Source organism: Bipolaris zeicola (genome assembly GCF_000523435.1).
Source record: "Bipolaris zeicola 26-R-13 unplaced genomic scaffold scaffold_52, whole genome shotgun sequence".
Classification (NCBI taxonomy): Eukaryota; Fungi; Ascomycota; class Dothideomycetes; order Pleosporales; family Pleosporaceae; genus Bipolaris; species Bipolaris zeicola.
In genome coordinates, this window is record NW_006912101.1 from 37,210 (window position 1) to 55,627 (window position 18,418).

At 49.8% G+C, this 18,418-nt stretch overlaps 4 protein-coding genes across 4 annotated transcripts; all 4 read right to left on the reverse strand.

Moving 5' to 3' along the window:
- Window positions 1-69: 69 nt before the first annotated feature.
- Window positions 70-1,928, reverse strand: COCCADRAFT_93207 (uncharacterized protein; the record flags this gene model as incomplete). The annotated part of the gene is made up of 2 exons (XM_007712948.1): window positions 70-948; window positions 1,629-1,928. 2 exons carry the CDS (start codon window positions 1,926-1,928, stop codon window positions 70-72), a joined length of 1,179 nt encoding a protein of 392 aa, XP_007711138.1.
- A 4,594-nt stretch (window positions 1,929-6,522) lies between these two features.
- Window positions 6,523-7,015, reverse strand: COCCADRAFT_4083 (uncharacterized protein; the record flags this gene model as incomplete). The annotated part of the gene is made up of 2 exons (XM_007712920.1): window positions 6,523-6,794; window positions 6,850-7,015. 2 exons carry the CDS (start codon window positions 7,013-7,015, stop codon window positions 6,523-6,525), a joined length of 438 nt encoding a protein of 145 aa, XP_007711110.1.
- Window positions 7,016-8,442: 1,427 nt separating this feature from the next.
- COCCADRAFT_93210 (uncharacterized protein) lies at window positions 8,443-10,044 on the reverse strand (the record flags this gene model as incomplete). Its single annotated transcript, XM_007712949.1, has 2 exons — window positions 8,443-9,374; window positions 9,426-10,044. The coding sequence occupies 2 exons, from the start codon at window positions 10,042-10,044 to the stop codon at window positions 8,443-8,445; spliced, it is 1,551 nt and encodes a 516-aa protein (XP_007711139.1).
- Window positions 10,045-10,996: 952 nt separating this feature from the next.
- On the reverse strand, window positions 10,997-18,295 carry COCCADRAFT_93193 (uncharacterized protein; the record flags this gene model as incomplete). Its single annotated transcript, XM_007712950.1, has 7 exons — window positions 10,997-12,682; window positions 12,734-13,200; window positions 13,258-14,091; window positions 14,138-14,260; window positions 14,307-14,968; window positions 15,014-15,371; window positions 15,397-18,295. The coding sequence occupies 7 exons, from the start codon at window positions 18,293-18,295 to the stop codon at window positions 10,997-10,999; spliced, it is 7,029 nt and encodes a 2,342-aa protein (XP_007711140.1).
- Window positions 18,296-18,418: the final 123 nt, after the last annotated feature.

The window sequence follows — 18,418 nt, forward strand, 5'->3', positions numbered from 1 at the left end:
GGTTGACAGGCGTTGCAGAGAAGCCGTTGCCGCAGAGTTTCATGGGACATTTTGCATTGCTCTAATCAACTACGATGACGGCTTGTCTGCCGATACCGCTGCTTGCTGCGCGCGAATCCGTCTCAGTTCTTCTGGATACCACCGCTCTCCCACATCAGGGTGGCTCTTGATCCGGTTCATGAGCGTCGCTTCCCCTAGATGACCCCACCGGCCCTTGACAAAGGTAAATTCAACATCATCTCTTCGCTGCTTTCTCGCCTCGTCTCTCAGCTTGAGAACATCTTCGGGAACGTCCATGGCTTCGAACTGAGCGTCGTAGCTTACACCTTGGAAGAAGGGCACCGAGTACCGCGCCCCCTCTCCCTTGCGAGGACTGAGAACGCGATGGGTGGTTGAGGCGCAGACGCCGTCCGTCAAGGCCTCCATGCCCTGCCCTATGGCCACAACCAGGGTACCGGGTATGGGTGGGCAATCTATCCATTCGCCTTTTGCGTTTTGCGCCTGCAAACCTAGTTGGTTGGATGCTTGCAACAAGTAGCTGGTCAGCATGCTGTCTTTGTGGGGTCCTACACCTTGGCGTTTAATCTCCCACTTCTTACGATCCATCTCACTGGCTCCTTGTGGCAAGTCTGGTACATCAACCTCGGGATACTTTACTATTTTGAGCTTGTGTTGCTGGTCGCGATCAAAAAACTTGTCAAAGGCCATAGCGGGAAGATCGATTGCTTCGGCGATAAGTGAAGTGAATAGCGTCGAGATGTGGGCCATGCGTTGTATGTACTCTTCATACACGGGCCGGAAGTTTGGGAGATGCTGTGGCGAAGGCCATTGATTTGGTGCGAGAAGGTTATGGTAAATTGGCGCCTCTGGTCCCGGAACGGGATGCGGTGTTGAGAGGTCGAGTTGCTCTCTATGATCTGGATTGAAAGCCGTCGTCTCATTGTCGAGCTGCAAAGGATAAGCATTTGTCAACATGCGATCTGTTTTATTTTACGAGTCGAGAAAAAAACTTCAACATGAAAAACAACAAGTACACAAAGGAAAGAAAAAAGAGATATGTTCGAAACGGAAGAGAAAGGGGAGTTTGAAAAAAAAGGAGGTGGAGCGTAATGGCAGTTGGATGAGTTGGGACTTGTCGATATGACGATTGCGAGTACACATTTGTTTGTCGTCGTGTCTTTTGAAACGGATATACCCAGATGATTAATTGTTTTCCCTTTTTTTTTGTTCGTGTTATTTTTGCTCGGCGGATAGTAACTTGTAAGCATTTTGGTCGGTAATCTGCTGCTTTTTTCCTTTTTTCCCTTTCACGCATCACGGGTTCAACGGCCGGCTGTTCTTCTTTTTTTTTCTGTGCCATAATCACATCATCCTTTTCTTTGCTTATTACCCGCTCCCCGCACTCGCAACCGAACCTATGGGCCATGCATAGCGTACAAGCACATACAAAGCTTGAGTTAAAGCTTTCAATAGACCACAATATCTTTGCGGAATTTTGTTTGTATACTTGCCTTTTTTCTTTTGGAAAGTGTGATGTCTTTGAACAAGCCAATAAAACCCCTCCCAAAAAAAACAAGAAAGAGAGAATAATCACAGTAACGGAATTTTCAAAGCAGAATCAAACTTACCCTCGACCATCCCAGAAAACTCTTCTCATTCTTCATCTCAATCGCTTCCTTCTCCTCCACCGGCAATTCCTCGAAAAACCTCCGACACTCGCTAACCACACGCTGCACCAAGGCCTCGGGCAAGCCCGTCTCGCTCAAGTACAAGAATCCCACGTGCAGCAGCGCTGACCGCAGGTCGGCTAGGAACTGGGGTTTCGTATCTGGCGAGAGCGCGGCGCTGAGGGGCAGGATTGGGATTTGGGAGAAGGCTTGTTGGTGGTGGTGTTGGGGGGAGGAGGAGGAGGGGCGTGGGGGTGACATGGCTGGGGTAGGTTGGAGGTACACGGCTGAGATGATGGTTTGTATTAAATCTGATGGATGAGGTTGCTTTGTCGTTTGTTGCTAACTTCTTTTTTTTTCTTTCTTTATGGTGGTGGGAGGCGGATTTTTTCCTCGTGGGTATCACACCACTGCTGGGCTGAGCTGAGCTGGCGGGCAAAGCACGTCGCTGTGTCGAGGTGTTGCGTGCTGCGGGGTAAATTCGGAGAGAGGGCGCGGGTTTGGTGAGGCTGGGTGGGTTACGCAACCGTGACTGGCTTTGCCTTGGTTTGGCGGGGCCTGGTTTGGCAACGTCGGTGATTGCTCTTCGTCTCTCCTTTTTTTGGGGGGAGTGTTTTACTTTCTGTGGGGGGTTTTTTTTTGGTGTATGCTTCTTTTGGATTAAGTTTGTCTAGATTTGATAACGTGCTTTCCATGCGAGTGCTAGACCGAGGGCTGTGAGTTTCAAGCTGCCAACGACGATGAGACTTAGGGCGGCTTCGAGGACCATGGTTGAACGTTGGTCTTTGAGTATTTTGGGTTTGGGCAAAGAGGGCAAGTTTGCTGGATATGCAGAGTATGTGGGTTTGTACTTTGAGAGGAAGTACTACATGTAAAAGAAGCTTCTTTATCAGTCCAACTCAACCCCCGAAAGAAGCTTCGGGATTTATATCGTCGTGTGTACAATCTTTCCGTCGACAAGTCCAACTACACCGCACTATTGATGCAGAAATCCCGTTGTTTGCGTCGTGCGACCTCATCAGAAGATGACGGCGTGCCGTCGCCACTATTGTTGGACAATCGAGAGTGTGGAGTGAGGCGGCCACGAGATCCACTTGTCTCCAATCCACTGCGTTTGATCCAGTCTGGAGCAACTCTCTTCCCAACGAGATTACATCTTCACAACTACCGTTGGTCGCCTTACAATCTCGCCTACTCTCTTGATCCCTACAGTCGACATCATCCAGCACGCGTCATGAGGTGCGGGGTCGTCGCGTGCCATAGCCGTTGGGCTTCTACAGACTACGCGGCTTGCATGATACGGTGAAACCGCGTGGAAGATGCCTGCTGGACGCCGGAAGGAAGAGCTCGAGACGAATAGAGGCTGCACAATCTCAAGTACGATACGTCCGTATCACGCATACGGGTTTACACGATAAACCCGTAATTGGGTCGGAATGAGGCTGTTGTGCAGGTGTAGCGATTGGCCAGAAGAGTCACGTGGTGATTGATGTGCAATACGCGCACCATCCAGGAACCTAATTCAAGCCAGGGCCTCGCCAAACAAGCACATGCGATAAGACGTTAATTTCATCTCATGCATATGCAAGATGAGGCGCACTTCAAGACCCCTAAACTTGTCTCCAAACCTAAAACTGGGCACATTGACTGTCTCCAAGGCCCTTCTTCACATGACGCCGCAGCTGGAGGCCCTGCAGCTAAGATTTCGGCACGTTATCCCACGACAACAAGGGCTTGCTTCACCGACACCGAAATATCTCCACTTATTCTCCCTTAGCCCCGACCAGCGACCCACTGCGATAGTGACCCGTGCAAGTTACCAAGTTGCCCTCTGTGGCATTTCGCGACAAGCGCTAGAAACACTTGTTTAAGAAAAGACAACCCTTTCGATATTAACAGAGTAACGCCGAAAGAACAGATCAATATATTTACTAAGCCCCTAGACCCATCCACCCTCCACCCCCTACCTTCCAGTCCAAGACGGTACCCACACCTCGCAATAGTACCCACATCTTTCCTAGAACGTTGACGTGCATACATTGATGTTACAATCTTGCCATCGGGAAACTTTACCTGCAAACGGGCAAGGCCTAAAGGCGCGCTCCTTTCCATGTACGTCTGGCCAATGCGAGATACGACCAACGGGAAAAAGCAAGCAGATAGCCGACTGCGCCACATGCATCATTACACTCGGAGCCTACGACAACAAGTGCAAGAAGAAGACGCCAAAAAAGCAAAAACAGAAAGACAGCAAAACTTACGCGATCCCTGACCCGGAGCTTTGCCATGGCCCCCCGCCACCCACCCCACCCCTTGACCCTGCCAGCGTTACAGTCTATGCATGGACAAGGGTTACGTGATGTGTCAAAAGGATAACTCTGTCTGCCTATGTGGCTCAGGGAGGAAAAGAGTGCAAAGAGTGCGCAAGCGCACGCCCGTCGCAGATCGTTGCAGGCGGAAAAGAAGCCTACCATGCAAAGCCGCCATCCACCCATGCAAGACCTTGCATGCTCGCGCAAAGGCAATAAAAAAGAGAGGTAGGCACCGTCACGATAGTATTAGTCCTTTGTCCGCAAGGTGTCTTGTCTTGTCCCCCTTGCTAGACGCACACAAGCACGTTCGCTTACCTAAAACAAGTGTGCTGCGATGTCGGGGCTCCCGACTGCCGCGCGCAAGGGTGCTTGTTCGAACTAAATCAATCAATCAGACAAGAAGGCGCCCTTTTCCTCTCTCTCTCTCATCAGAGATGAACATGGGTATATGGGGAAGTGATGGGGGGAACTGGGGGGTGTCTGTGTGCCCCCCCTAACCCTACCCTACCCTTCACAGTAATATGCTTACATACCTTCGCACCAACCTCTCGCACCAACCAACTTTTACACTCAAAATTGGCAAATGGCTAGGGTATGTGCGTGGGTGTGGGTAGGGGTTTATAGGACCAGGAGGAAAACACGAGACATGGGAGAATTGATCAGATAGAGAAAAAGATCATGATAAAGAGCTGGGTTGATACACAGCTTCATTTGCCTATACTACGAAAGACTCTCTCTACATACTTTTCCCCCCCAAAAAGTAAAAACGCTTTAAAATTTCAACCCATTTGCCATTCTCAGCGTTTTGCGCAAAAAAGGTCAGTCGTCGTCGTCGTCGGTCCCCACTTATCGGAAGAAAAGCAACCTCAGAAATAGGGTAGTTTCCGCATGGACCCGGGCCCCAAGGTGGCCGCTTGCGTCGTCCTCGTCGACATATCACGAGAGTTTGTGATAGTTAGCCGGGAAAAAAAATTAGTCTTACTGTGTACATTTCGCAATTCGGGCGGTAAGTGGGTCCCCGCTGGGAAGGGAGAGAGACCGGTGATGGTCAAAGCAGAGCAGAGCAGGCCAAGCAATAGAGAACGGAGAGTTGAGAAAGAGAGAGAGAGCACGATAACATGGGTATATGTGTGGCCCACCGACCCACATCCCCACTCTTTTTTCCCTTTTTCCCTCTTCTTTCTTGTTGTCTTGTGTCTAAAGTTACCCTTTCCATCGGAACAAGCCAGACATGCTTGTCTTGGGAAAACGGTTATAATAAAATGTAGGCGCATAGTTATGGGTCTCTCTCTCGCGCGCATGTGTGGATGCGTATGTGGGTGTACTTACTGATACGTAAGTGCCGCGTCGGGTATGACCCTCGAGACGGCAAGAGGCGCCGGTTCGGGCCTGCTCCTTGCCCTTGTTCTTCCCACCCCCATCGCTTGCGGGGGCGGACGATGCGGATGCACGGGGTTTGCTTGGTGCTGGTCGCGGGTTACAAGCATACGACATGTACGCTACTTTTGTTGTTATATGAGACCGTTTTATTAACGAACCGTTTTTTGTCAATATCCGTGTCTGCTGTTTGAGGTACTGGGGTGCACCCCCCTAGTTGGGGTAGTAAGATGTGGTAGTAGCTTGTTCTTCTGAGCGACCCTTCTTTTTGTTTTTGGAATTCTCCTGTTAAAGCGTGATGGGGGGGGTAGGTGCTATAAGCATAAGTGCTATAATAGGACTTTTGACCGTTGAGATAGGTGGTACAGACAGGCATTAACCCTGGCCCCCTTGATCGTCGCCTTTCTCTCTGTACTACATATGTATGGACGGTCTCCACTGCTACGGGCCTTTTTCTGCTGCCTGCCGTTACTCGTGCTGTGTTTCGAGTTTGTTATAAATGCGCCATTAGCAGAGAGTAATGGATACGATATTGTTTTGATGACATATCGCTTCATGTCAGGTCGAGTAGATGTCGTTGATTTGTCCTATGCAGGAGCCCTTGTAGATATTTCGGCTGCTGTCAGCCATGTCATGTGTTGTTGATACAGTGTTTGAGTTATATCTCTTGCCTCAGCCCTGGGGCAGGTGATAAAACGATCTCAGGTGCATTTACATACTGAGTAATTCCCCCGACAATCGAAGCATAAGGTTAGTGTACCTGGCTTTTAACTTGCATGTAGAGAGAATACAGTGGCAGGGAATGGCTGGTATACGTAGCCTATGCAAGTACCAAGATGCAGTGTAACATCACATGACCAAACCGCTCATTCGTTCACACAGACAAACCACAAAATACACACAAGCACAAGTGTTCACTTTTTCTTCAACGGAGAACTTGACTCATATTGACCTTTAATAGTTGATCCTGAAAGAAAAAACCCTCAGAGACAAAGGACCAGCAAAACCTCTGGTACTTCCCCCAACAAGACCAACCACATCATGATAAACCATTGCAAAATCCATTTCCTCCCCTCCCATCCTCCCCTAAAACATCCTCAAGTCCACCTCGTCAGCCAAGCCCACGTTTTCCCCCCATCTACTCCATGAAGAAAAGAAAAATCCCTTTAGATGTTGCAGCTTCCATCATCAATACAAGCACCACCATCAGCACAGCAATCGCACGCCTCGAGATCTCCACCAGTACCGCATCCAAAAGTGCAGATGGTACAAGCAGCAGACTGGCCTCGCTTCTCCATGGCGGCGATCTCAGCAGTGAGTTCCAAGGCGCGCTTCGAGTGGCTGAAGGTTGCGACGCCGGGTTGGATGGGGGCGCGCGCGGCGAGGGTTGCTGCCGAGGTGGAGATGGCGAAGAGGGTTGCGGCGAGGATGGTGGTGACTGTGTGATGTTAGATTGTGGAGGTGATTGAGGAGAGGAGAAAGGGGAGGCGTACACTGCATGGTGATGGTAGTTAGTGGGAAGTTGATTGATTGATTGTTGTGGTAAAAAAGCCTTGTTCTTGACAGGTAATCGGTAGTATTGAAAGAGTTGCTGAAAGCTGAACTGATGATTGTAGTAAAGTATGTCGTAGTGATGATATTCCTCAATTCATCCGCCATCTTCCTTCCTTTCTATACTTTGCCCAAATTGCACTGAGCAGATTAGTTCGCAGTGGTAGCATTGACGCTATACTCTTGTGCTTTGATGGCACAGAGGCTGCTGTTACCTAGCGGTTTGACTGGCACAGCGAGTTTGCCTCTGTAGCGTCAGCGCGCGGTTGCGCAAAAGGCAGAAGCGTTGTCACGAGTATGCCTTGTCACAAGTACTACTGTCTTGTCACGATGCCTTGGCCTGCTAGCTTAGTCAATGCGTGCTAAGCAACCTGTTCGACGTCCAGGTGCACTGAGCTTGTCATTAAGGTTATTTGTCGCATGTTATCGAACAAAAAAGGGTGATTCAAACGTCGAATAGAGCAAATTGGTAGTGTATTTGCAAAAGAATTGTCTTGTATCAAATGCATTTATGCACTAAAAATTTCTGTAGTACCACTTTGAGTGCATCGACTACAATGGTTTTGCACTGTTTTTTATCGACTCAAAATAGAAATTGTTGTTCCAAATACTCATACATGTTCCAGCACATGTCACATGTGGTAGTGGTTATATGCACGACACCAGAACTGGTTGCAAATGGATCTTGGCGTGGGCTGTTATCCCCGTAAGTTCGCTGTTTCGACTGGGATGACGTGATACAATCCAACGTGGTTCACGTCAAGGAGACTTGTGTCATCACTTACTATAGCACGATCAACAATCTCTTCTGCGGTCAGGCGGATATTTTCGATCTCTTGTTGTCCTGTCTAATAAGTCACTTCGAACAGGAGATGTGCTAAGGTTTGAGCCTTAGATTTGTGCATGGCAATAATGTATCGTCAGCTAACAAGCGACACGTGCCCTCCTCACCATGGTTTACACTTAGCATTAGTTGGCTACAAGTAATGCATGCGGTCTTCATTGCGACCATTATAAGCAATGCGCGCTCTACATACAACAGAAGTAACCGATAAATCCCCCCCTTATTTTCCCTCACCTTACTGCTAGAAGCCTCGATCGTAGACAGTTCACCATACCATCCCCTCCTGTGTGTTTCTTCAACATCTATGTACATCCCACGAGGAAGCTCACAAAGTGGTCAGTTCACATTTGTGTGGCGGTTGAATGGTATGCTAACGTCTTTACAAAAACTCCAAGTCAAAACTTGATATCACCAATACAGATGTGGGGGTCCACATCGAGGCAGCAGCTGGGATACACAGACGAATACATGGGCAACCGTTGATCTGGCACTCGTGAATGCTATTGAGATAAGTAAAAGTCATTACTTCCTCTGAACCATATGAATTGCTACACTAATACCTAAGCAGATTAAAAACCAACTTGAACGTATAATCTTATCAATCGAATGCCGCCCTGTATATCATGCTGATAACCAGTATCGTAATCTCATTTCTCGTGAAACCTGTGTACATAGACCGGCTATTGGGTATCTACCTCTTCTCGTTCGGGTAATATGCTGGCTGTCCCTCAAGCGACTCGCCAACACCAGTACGGTAGCTCGGTGGTGGTCCACCAAAGGAAACTTGCCCGCCAGGCGTAGGGGTAGAGGACTGGTTGGGAGGGGCGACTGTGTTGGTGGTTGCGTACTGATACTGCGACTTCATGTCGTTGTCAATCTCACCTCCATCACCACCTCCTACCATGACGGTTTGCTCGTTGCCCTTCTTGTCCTTGACCTTGCCGACGACCATACCCTTGGCAACAGACTTGATGATAGCCTTTCTGCTGACGCCGGTGACATCGATATATACGAGGCCAACGTTCTTGACACCGCCGGCAAGATTGCTAGTAATTGATCCCGCCTCTGCGCCATACTTGTGTCCAACAGCAGCACTAGCAGCAGCACCACCGCTAGTGAGAATCTGCCTACCGGAATGCGAGATACCATCGGCAACGGTTGAAAAGGCGATTAAGCTCTTATTCAGTAGACCGGGCTTGTAGTTTGCATTTGGTGTGCCGTCAGGGTTGACGCTTTTGGCATGCGTCTTCTTATGTCCCGCCATGCCTGCTGCTGCGTTTTGGGCATACTTTGTGATTTGGCCAACAGTCTTGGCTGAGTAGCCAGCAACACCAGTGGTGAAGGTGTTGATCTTGCGGGCACGCTCATGGGTAGCGGGCTTGAAGACCATGGGCTTCTCATTTGGCCTTGTCTTGTTTATAAAGTTCTCTGCACCAGACACCATGAGGTTGCTAAGGTAGCTGGAGCCTGTAACGACAAGTCGCGACGCTGCGGCGGCGTTTTGCACCAGGCCAGAGTCCTTGTATGCGGGATGACGGGCCATGTCAAGGTAATCTTCGTCGAGGGGCCTGATGTCAATACGCTTGCCATCTGGAGATACCACAATCTCGACGGGATCTTTATCTGTGTTAGTATGAGTGAGGAACGCGCTGCAAACAACACTGAGTGACTTACTCTTGGACCCTTGCTTGATTGCTGGATCAGCATGGACTTGCGCACCCTCGGCCAGCTCGCCTACGATGCTGCCGTTTTCCTCGTCTACCAAGACAACCTCACCCTGGCCACCAGAGCTTGCGTAGCCCTCGCCAGGCCTGTAGTTTTGAGGGTTGTATGCCTTGACATCACCCTTGCCCTTCTCGTGTGATGGCGCTTGCGCACGCTCGAGGAAGGCTGTGCACTGCGCCAAGATAGTCTCGAACGTGTCAATATCTTCTTGCGTGACGGAATTGGAACCCTTGCCAATCGGCGGGAACTCAATGCGCGTGAAGGCGTGGCTGTCTGGACCCAGATCCCATCGCGGTATGAGGTAGCTTCGCGGCGGCTGGTGGTAAATCTGCGTCGTCGCAGGGAGAGGGAGGTCAAGCTCGGGAGGGAGATTAAGGTGTAGGTAAAAGTCTTCTTCGTTCTGGCCGCGCGCGCCGCTGTCTGCAAAGGGCGAGTTTGTAGGCACCATCAATAGTGACAGTGTCTGTGGCCCAGAGGGAGTCAGGGAAGTCTCCTCACCCTGCTGGATGTGGTAGGCCTTGATGCCTCCAATCGTGTAGAGTAATCGAGGATCGCCATGGCTGCTCATGCTTGCGAGGGGAGTACTCTTGCGAGGATTCGGTGTGGGTTGGTGTTGGGGGAGAGAAGGATATGGAGAAGCTGCAGGGCGGCTATTTCTAAGGAATTAGGTAGGAAAGAGGGGGTATCGTCTATTTTGGGGCACGAGGACAGAATGACGGCCTTTTTATGGAATGCAAGCGGCAGGGAGTCGAGTGCCTAGCTTGCCGCAACTGGTGTTGCGGCGCCTCCTGGGCGGTTACGTCAAGAGGGTGGCGGCATAAAGGCCCAGAGCATCAGCGAATCACACTCCCTGTGGCTGAGCTGCTGCGCCACTCTGTACTCTGCCCTCACCCGCGGCCACTCCGCATTCTCGTAATTCCTGAGTGAATGCCAATATACCCACGCCTGTCTAGCCGTCTCCTTACAATTCTCCCAACGAGTTCGCCCCTTCACATGCAACATGTTCATCTGATTGTCACTGTAGTATCGGTTAGCTGACGTCTCTGGACGCGTCACATCCAGTCTCTCCCTTCCAACACTTGGTGGCGCAGCAAGTCATCGCGGCCCAAGTCCTCGTCTAGCTTCTCCAACATCGTGCACATCATTCGTGCACATCTCCTGTATATGTATTGTCGACACGCGCGACTTCTTTTGATTCGTTGTTCTACTCGCACCTGGCCTGCTCGACGTCCCTATAGCCGTCTTTTCAAGTTTCGAGTTCACAACCTTATCTACTTACCACGTGTATCCCTACCTCAAGCATTGATCAACGAAAGATGTAGCATGGGTCAAGGCAGAAACTCGTCACGTGTAAGGGCTGCCAAGCGTAGGTTTGAAAAGTGTCCGCTACAACGTAGCGCTTATGACTGCGTCCAATACAATACACGATAAGAGTTCATTGCCAAATGCGTAGGAGCACATTGCCCCTCTCTTCCTGCACAGAACCATGAATATCCTGCCATGCACCCTCAGCTTCACCCTCAGCGACAGTATAAATCAACAGCATCGTCAGACAGCGTATGACTCCCGCCCGCACACCTATACCCACTGGCCTGCTTGATCCACATGTAGCCAGCTGGACACGGTCCCAACATGCGCAGCTTGCTCTGCCTCTCCTTCTCCTTCTGCCGCTTCCTCTCAATCGCTGCCAATTCTTCGTCACGACGTCTTCTCTCCAGCTCAGCTGCGATGCGCGCTTGTTCCCTTGCACGTCGCTCCTGCTCGTCAGCAGCAGCTTTTTCCGCGCGGATAAACTCCCTGATGCGTTCCTCCTCTTTACGCTTCTCTTCTTGCAGGCGACGAAACTCTTCTTCTTTCGCAACCATGGCTTGCTTATCGCGCTCAAGTTGTTCCCAGTCTTCGTCAGACACTCCTGGATCGCGCTTGGCCTTGAATATGGAATAAAGATCATCTTCGGGTTGAGTTGCGGGCTCAGGTTTCTTCTCCTCTGGTTTTGGTGCATCCTTTTGCGGTTCAGGTTTCTTCCCGGCGGGTGGTGGCGCTGGGGGAGGTGCCGATCTAGAGTCTGTACCAACGTTCGGATCTGATGGACCTGGTGGACTGGCACCATGCGATTGTGGTTGGTACGCTGGTCGCAAATTTGGTTGTTTCGCAAAACGACTGGTGCCTGCGGCAGCATTGCGTTTAGAACGCTCAGCGAGCATTGCTTCCATCTCATTGACAACAATGCTTTCAGTCAAGACAAGACTAGTGATGGGAGGAATAGCTGTCGAAATCAGTCGCTGGAACATGCTCTTAGCAAGAGATTTCACGTCGCGAGCGTTGCCCCACGACTCCAGGACCGACAACTTTCTAAAGAGCTCTAGCAACTGTTTTCTCAATTTCTCCGAAGGGGGATCGATGACAGAGATGTCGAGTGGCGCCTTCTGTTTCCTCTGGAAGTCGCCGAGCACCTTGTTCAGTAGCTCAAAGCAAGTAGCTGGCTCCAGATGCTTGAACACAACGGTTTCAGAGAAACGACTGGTAAGGCCAGGATTCATACTCATCAGCCGGTCGATATCCTTGTCGTAACCAGCCAGAATCACAATAAGCTTCCGCGCGAACCTTTCTTTGGTCAAACAGTCGACCAACTCGTCCATCGCTTCGGTTGCAAACTGGCCCTCAGCGAGCCGATAAGCCTCGTCGATGAAAAGGATCTTTCCCATGGCCTTTTCCATGAGCTTTTGTACCTTTGGTCCCGTGTGGCCGATGTATTGCCCAATCAGATCCGTGGCAGAGCATTCCTCCACCTTGGCCTGACTGAGGAAGCCCATGTCGTAGAATACTTTCCCCATTTTTGCCGCTGTAGTCGTCTTACCAGTGCCAGGCGGGCCTTTGAAAAGGAAGTTGAAGGGTAGTTGTTCGCGAGGATCCATTCCGAGAGCTTTCATATTGGCGGCAGTAGTTTGATAACCGCCAAACTGCTTGATTAGCTCCTCACATCCTACAACATCTTGGAAAAGTGCCTTTAGGTTAGTTGCGGCCCGTTCGCCTCGGTCAAAGTCAGGGTCAAAGTCGATGGCTTCGAACTTCCCAAATTGCTTCACCTTGCCCGCAGAGACATGTTTCTGGTGTAATGCCTTGGCACGGTCCAGAATAATATCAACTTCTCCCGCGTTTCCAAAGTTCGGTCGATTACGTGCGCGTTCTACAACATCCATAGCAACCTACAAGATTATGTGTGAGTATACCACAAGTATGCAGGCGTCGGTTCTTACCTTCTTGGCTTGATCTGTCGCATCGAACCCAATGTCCTTCAGCTTGAGATCAAAGATACGGCGTATGTCCGTTGCATTGAAGTCTTCAAAGACAAATGCAGACTCAAGCGGAAAACGTCTTGCAAGTCCAGGATTGACATCTCGGAACATGTTCTCCATCTGATCCTTGTATCCCAGTAAAAGTACACAGCGATCTTCGCCTGCGGTACTCTGGACTTCGGCGACGATCGTATCGATGACTGCGATTTTGAAGATGTCTGGCTTGCCACCGCCGGCGAGCATGTATGCTTCATCGATGATCAGAACCTTGCCAATGGTCGAAGCTAGAATAGCTTTTGTATTGGCTTCTGATCCGCCTATTACGTTGCCGACGAAATCTGCAGGGTTTTTGACCACGACTTCGCCACTGGACAAAAGCCCGATATCAGCCAGAATCTTACCAAAGAGTTTGGCTACGCTTGTTTTCCCTAAGTTTTAAAAAGTCAGTATTCATTCTGTGCCAACTGTGCATGGAAAACTTTTACCTGTGCCCGGTGAGCCAATGAAGCAACGGTTCAGAGAATACTGGATGATTGGCTTCTCCTGCAACTCGAGGTGATAATTGGTCTGGATTCCGTCAAGTAGAGTACGCACTGATTCTTTGACGGAACCCAAGCCGATAAGTGTTTGGAGTTTCTCCCATGCAGCGTTATTCTTGAGCACTGAGGAAGGCTCTGGACCGATCAAATCTTCTTTGGTCAACAGGTTGTCATCCGGCATCTTACCAGCTCTTCGCTGCTTGTGAAGACGCTTTGCCTGACGTTCTGTGATCTGTGAAATCTTGTTCTGCACCTCGCGCGCGTTACCAAAGCCATCGCGACCACGGCCACGACCAATCCGTCGGGCCACAATACGAACGTAGAGACCACCCATGCCATCCTCTGTCTTCATGCTTCCGCGGTACTTCTTCTGGATGTATTGGCAAAAGATCTGCTGCAACTCATGATCTTCATAATCCTGAAACTCCATTCGGATGGGTATGCGGCTTGGGATACCAGGATTGTGAGAGAAAAAGGCCTCCATCTGTTTGTGGTAACCTGCCAGCACGAATACGACTTTGCCGGTGAGGTTTTCGATCTCTGCAAGCAGGTAATCTAATACTGCTTTGCCTCCAGGGCTATTTCCAGAAACCAGCTGATACGCTTCATCGATAAAGAAGACACCGCCGTTGTTCTTGAGTATTGTTTCTATGTGGGTTTTGCATGCCGAGACGCCATCGTTTGCGAGAGCTGATCCAGAACTCTCAATAAAGTGATCTCCGGGAAGGGCACCAACTTCAACCAGGAACTGGGCGTAGTAACGAGCCACTGTTGTTTTACCTTCGATGAATTAGCAGTCAGTCTTGTATACATATGTCGATCATACCAGTTCCAGGGTTACCAAGCAAAGCTGCACCAAACCTTTCGCCATTTAGCGAAACGTTTTGGCGCACTACAGTGTCGACTTTTGCTTTGATTGCGAGAAACTGCTGTTTGACAGATTCCAACCCTAATGAAGGTTAGCATATGGACACTGCAAAGATAGAGAAGCGCACCTATCATAGGGATCAGGGAGTCCAGTGCTTTATTCTCAGCACCTTGAAACTTCTTCTGCCACTCCCAATCGTCTCTTGCCTCACTCTTGTTCCAATCGGGCTGGCTTTTGTTCTGGTCAGAAGTAGGAGGGTTGCTGCCAGCTGTAGCACTATCTGCTCGGGCCTTTGTCGCCTTAGGAGTTGCGGGGTCACAGTCTGGTGTTTTCGTTTTGCTCGATGAACTCGCTGATGAGCTGGGCGGTGAAGTTGACGGAGCTGCTTGTTGTCTAGGCCTTTTAAGCTTCTCTTGCAGGTTGCGAAGATCTTGCTCCTTTTGTCTCAATGTCTGCTGGCGATCCTGCTCATCGGTTTGCTCTCTCAAGGTACGCTTTTTATGCTCGATCTCTTCTTCGATTTTGGCTAAACGTGCAGCGTATTCCTGCTGTTTGGCCTGACGTTCCTTTTCCAATTCATGATTTCGTTGGCGTTTCTTTTCCTGCGCCCGCACTTCCGCCTCGCATTTTCGACAATGCTTCGAAGCCTTTTCGTGACATTTCCTTGTGATTTTGTGATTGTTGGGACATGTTGATGAGATGATAGCCTTGCAGTTCATCTTTGAATGGTCCTGCAACTGGTGGCATTTGTTTGGACAGGCATGAATATCGCATTTGAGAAGTTTGCCGCTGATCTTATTAGTTTTGGTCAATAGACCTGGAAGTTGTACATACCATGGCTCAGAACAGCCCCCATCGGGGCAAAACAAATCAAAATCCTCTTTCTTAGTCAAGAGCTCGGTTTTATCAGGGTGCTGTTCGCATTTGACAGGAAAGCCGTCATAGACATGACCATCTCGCTTCAGCTGATTCATTAGTGGAACCCACACCTCCTTGCCTTTGCGACTGTTCATGAAAGTTTCTGGATTTCCAATCACTATGAGGGCATTGCGTGCTCGTGATAGCAACACATTGACACGTTGAGGGGACGACATGAAACCAATATCTCCAATCTTGTTGCTCCTTGTGAGACATGCAATCACGATATCGCTCTCCTCACCTTGGTAGTTGTCTGACGTGATGTTAGAGCGTGCTGAGAGCGGAATGTGGTTACTCACCAATTGTCGATATGCGAAGCTTGCGTTTGTTGATGTTTGCACTAGCCGGGGTTAATAGACCAGCTTGTAGCAACTCGTATGAGTCCAGGTCGTTCAATATAGGATCGTTTTCATGGGACAGTGTTTTCAAAAGCAAATACAGCTGGCCGAGATAGGGAGTCAGTATTACAATCTCCCCTGTGCCATAGCCTTGCTGTCCGAGATACCGCACGCATTTGAGAAGCATATCAGCCTCGTATTTGTTTTCCTTGCTGGATTTGGCACCACCGTCACGTCGGTCAGCGATCTGTACTGCGTTGAGCTCCGGGTGCGCGTGAGATACAAAAATCACGTTGTCTTGGAAACCGCGCAGTGCTGGTCGACCTTTAGTTTTCTCAGCGTCTTCCAGTTCTGGATAGGTAAGTGACCTGACGAGCGATGATATCTCGGGGCGCATGCGGTGCTGCTTGATGAGCGTAGTATGTGGAACGCCACTGAGTACCAATCGTTCAAACAGAGAGACATTCAGATCGAACCCTTCACCCTTTTCCACGGTCAGCTCGTAATTGTTTACCTTGGGTCGAAGTTGTTTGTGATCGCCGATCAAGATGAGTTGTTTGGTAGATGGTGAGAGTGCTGTAAGCACGTGGCTCTCGAGTATTTCTCCAGCTTCTTCTACCAAGATGATACCAGGTGCCGCCTTTCGGATCTCGTCCGTGTACATAGCAGCGGCTGTGGTAGTGCATCCGATAACCCGCTTGTTGTTTAGCACATGAAAATCCTTCTGGCGATATAGGCTTTCAATCTCAGCGCGACATGTGTTGTACTTGTCAGCCAGATTGGAGATTTCGGCAATCTGCTCTTCCAGTATTGCTTTGCGCCACTTCATCTGACGGTTCATGCGTGACTGTAACGAGGTTTGCCAGATGTGAGGATATTGCTGCACTGCGTCGCGAGCAAATATGCCGGCATCTTCGCCTCCAAGCCATCTTTTCACCAAATAGTATTCGTCAATCTGCCTGTTGTTCTTGCCCATGAGTATCATGCCGTCATCACTGTCCGGGACAACGAATGCATCAAAATACTCTGAATCCTCTGAAAACTCTAGGTACTCGAGTATGGCTTTGTGATTAAGTTGCAACGAAGCAAACGCCGTCACTTTTTGGTGAAGAGAAACGTAATATGAGTCTTCCTTGGCTCTCTGTTCTTGGATGCTGATCCATGTTTGGCTGCTCATTTTGTAATTGTTTGGCTGTTCCTTGATGTTCAATGCTCGAGTGGCAGCAGTAAACTTGGAGCCGAGTCGTACAATTGACTGAGATGGTACGCCGGCTTTCTGTATGTCCTCAAGGAACTGGTCAAGGGCATGGTTGGTGTAAGTGAGAACGAGTATAGCCTCCCTGGTATGTTCGTGCAAGATTTTCGCGATGAGCGCACCAATGAAGCTTTTACCGGTACCAGGAGGACCTTGTATGAGACTTACCCTTCTCATAAGACCAGCCAATAATGATTCTGCTTGAGCTTGATCCAAATTGATAGGATGTGTGCTGTCGACAATATCCTGGAGATCCTGGTCCCAGTTTCTTCGAATCCTATCGATGATATAGGTCGGTTGGATACCTGAGACTGCCTCGGCAGAATCTGGCGTGAGATCGAGTAGCTGATCGTCCAGTGGTAATTCCCTGAGAGATTGGAGGCATTTGAGGATTGGTTCATACGAAAACACAGCAGTATCAACTTGTACAAAAGAAAGATCTTGGGCGATCTTGCACGCCATCAAAACCTTGCCAAAGGAGCTGGCGTCGATGATCCGGAGTACAACTACAGGAGGGTCCTGAGCAAGAAGGCCCTCGTTGCGGTCTACATATGCAAAAGCGATAAGCTGCTCGTTGCTGACAAGACACCCAAGAGAGTCGTGCTTCAAGATTTTTTTGTTTTCGTCAAGCTCCTTTTTACGATCGTCCACGTGTTTGAAGCTGCGTAGTTGAGGAATACCCTTTGGACACCGAAGCCTCAACGAGCAGGGCTTGCGTCTCCTATCTAGACCACAGTCAATACCATCGTATTGCAGATTTTCGAGTATCACTTTGCGCCGCCCCTTCTTTTTGCCAATGGCAATCTGAAAGTCGCTGCGCAATTCACCCAAAAGATCCTCGCGAAGCAGGCGAAATTGATTGTCGAGATGCATCAGGCTGCGGCCTTCTGGAGCAGCCGAAGCGACAACATCCGCGCGCCTGTAAAACGGCTGCGCGTCTGACACAAATTCATCTGGTGTTGGCAATAGCTTGATCTTGCGATAGTCCGCTTTGTCGTTGTCGTGCCTGCCACCGGGGCCATCGACAGAATCATCAGATGTACTTTCTAGGACGTGCTTGATTTTCTGGCCAAGATTACGGAGGTCTAGAGACTCCGAATCGATGAGCGACTTATCGCTGGTAACTTGTTCAGCGATGGGTCGCACATCCGGTACGTTACTGGAGCGACTACACAACAGCTCAAATAACAGCCACGCAAAGGCGCGCGTGCCGTCTTCGGAGAGAAGTTCGGTAGTATGTGCCTGCACAAGCGTGTTCCAGAATGTCGGAGGGTGCACAATAGCCTCCAGAACGCGCTCAAGGAATTGACCGCCGTAAAGCTGTTTGACGGATGGTTGGGAGAGATGTAGAAGGACGGAAGAGGCCAAGCCGTTGAGGAAAGCGCCATCGCCTGAGAAACGGAACGCCTTCGCAACCGCGCCCAAGCCGCCAGGAGCTGCGACCAAACACTCCACGCACTTGGACGCATCCTCCTGGGCACACAGCGCTTCCAGGAATCGACCGCCATCAGCTGCCGTCTTGAGTTCGCGATGGCCATGGATGACGGCGTTGAAGAGCTTCGTCAGCCCCGCAGCTCGTTTTGCTGCAGCCGTTTGGTCCGCCATGTGTGTGTGAGAGGCTAATCTCTTGCAAATAGATATTTTTTTGTTTCAAAGAGGTTAAAAGATGTGTATTTTCTGCATGTATGTGCTGAAGATCTTTGGTTCTTTTGAACTACTCAAGGCACA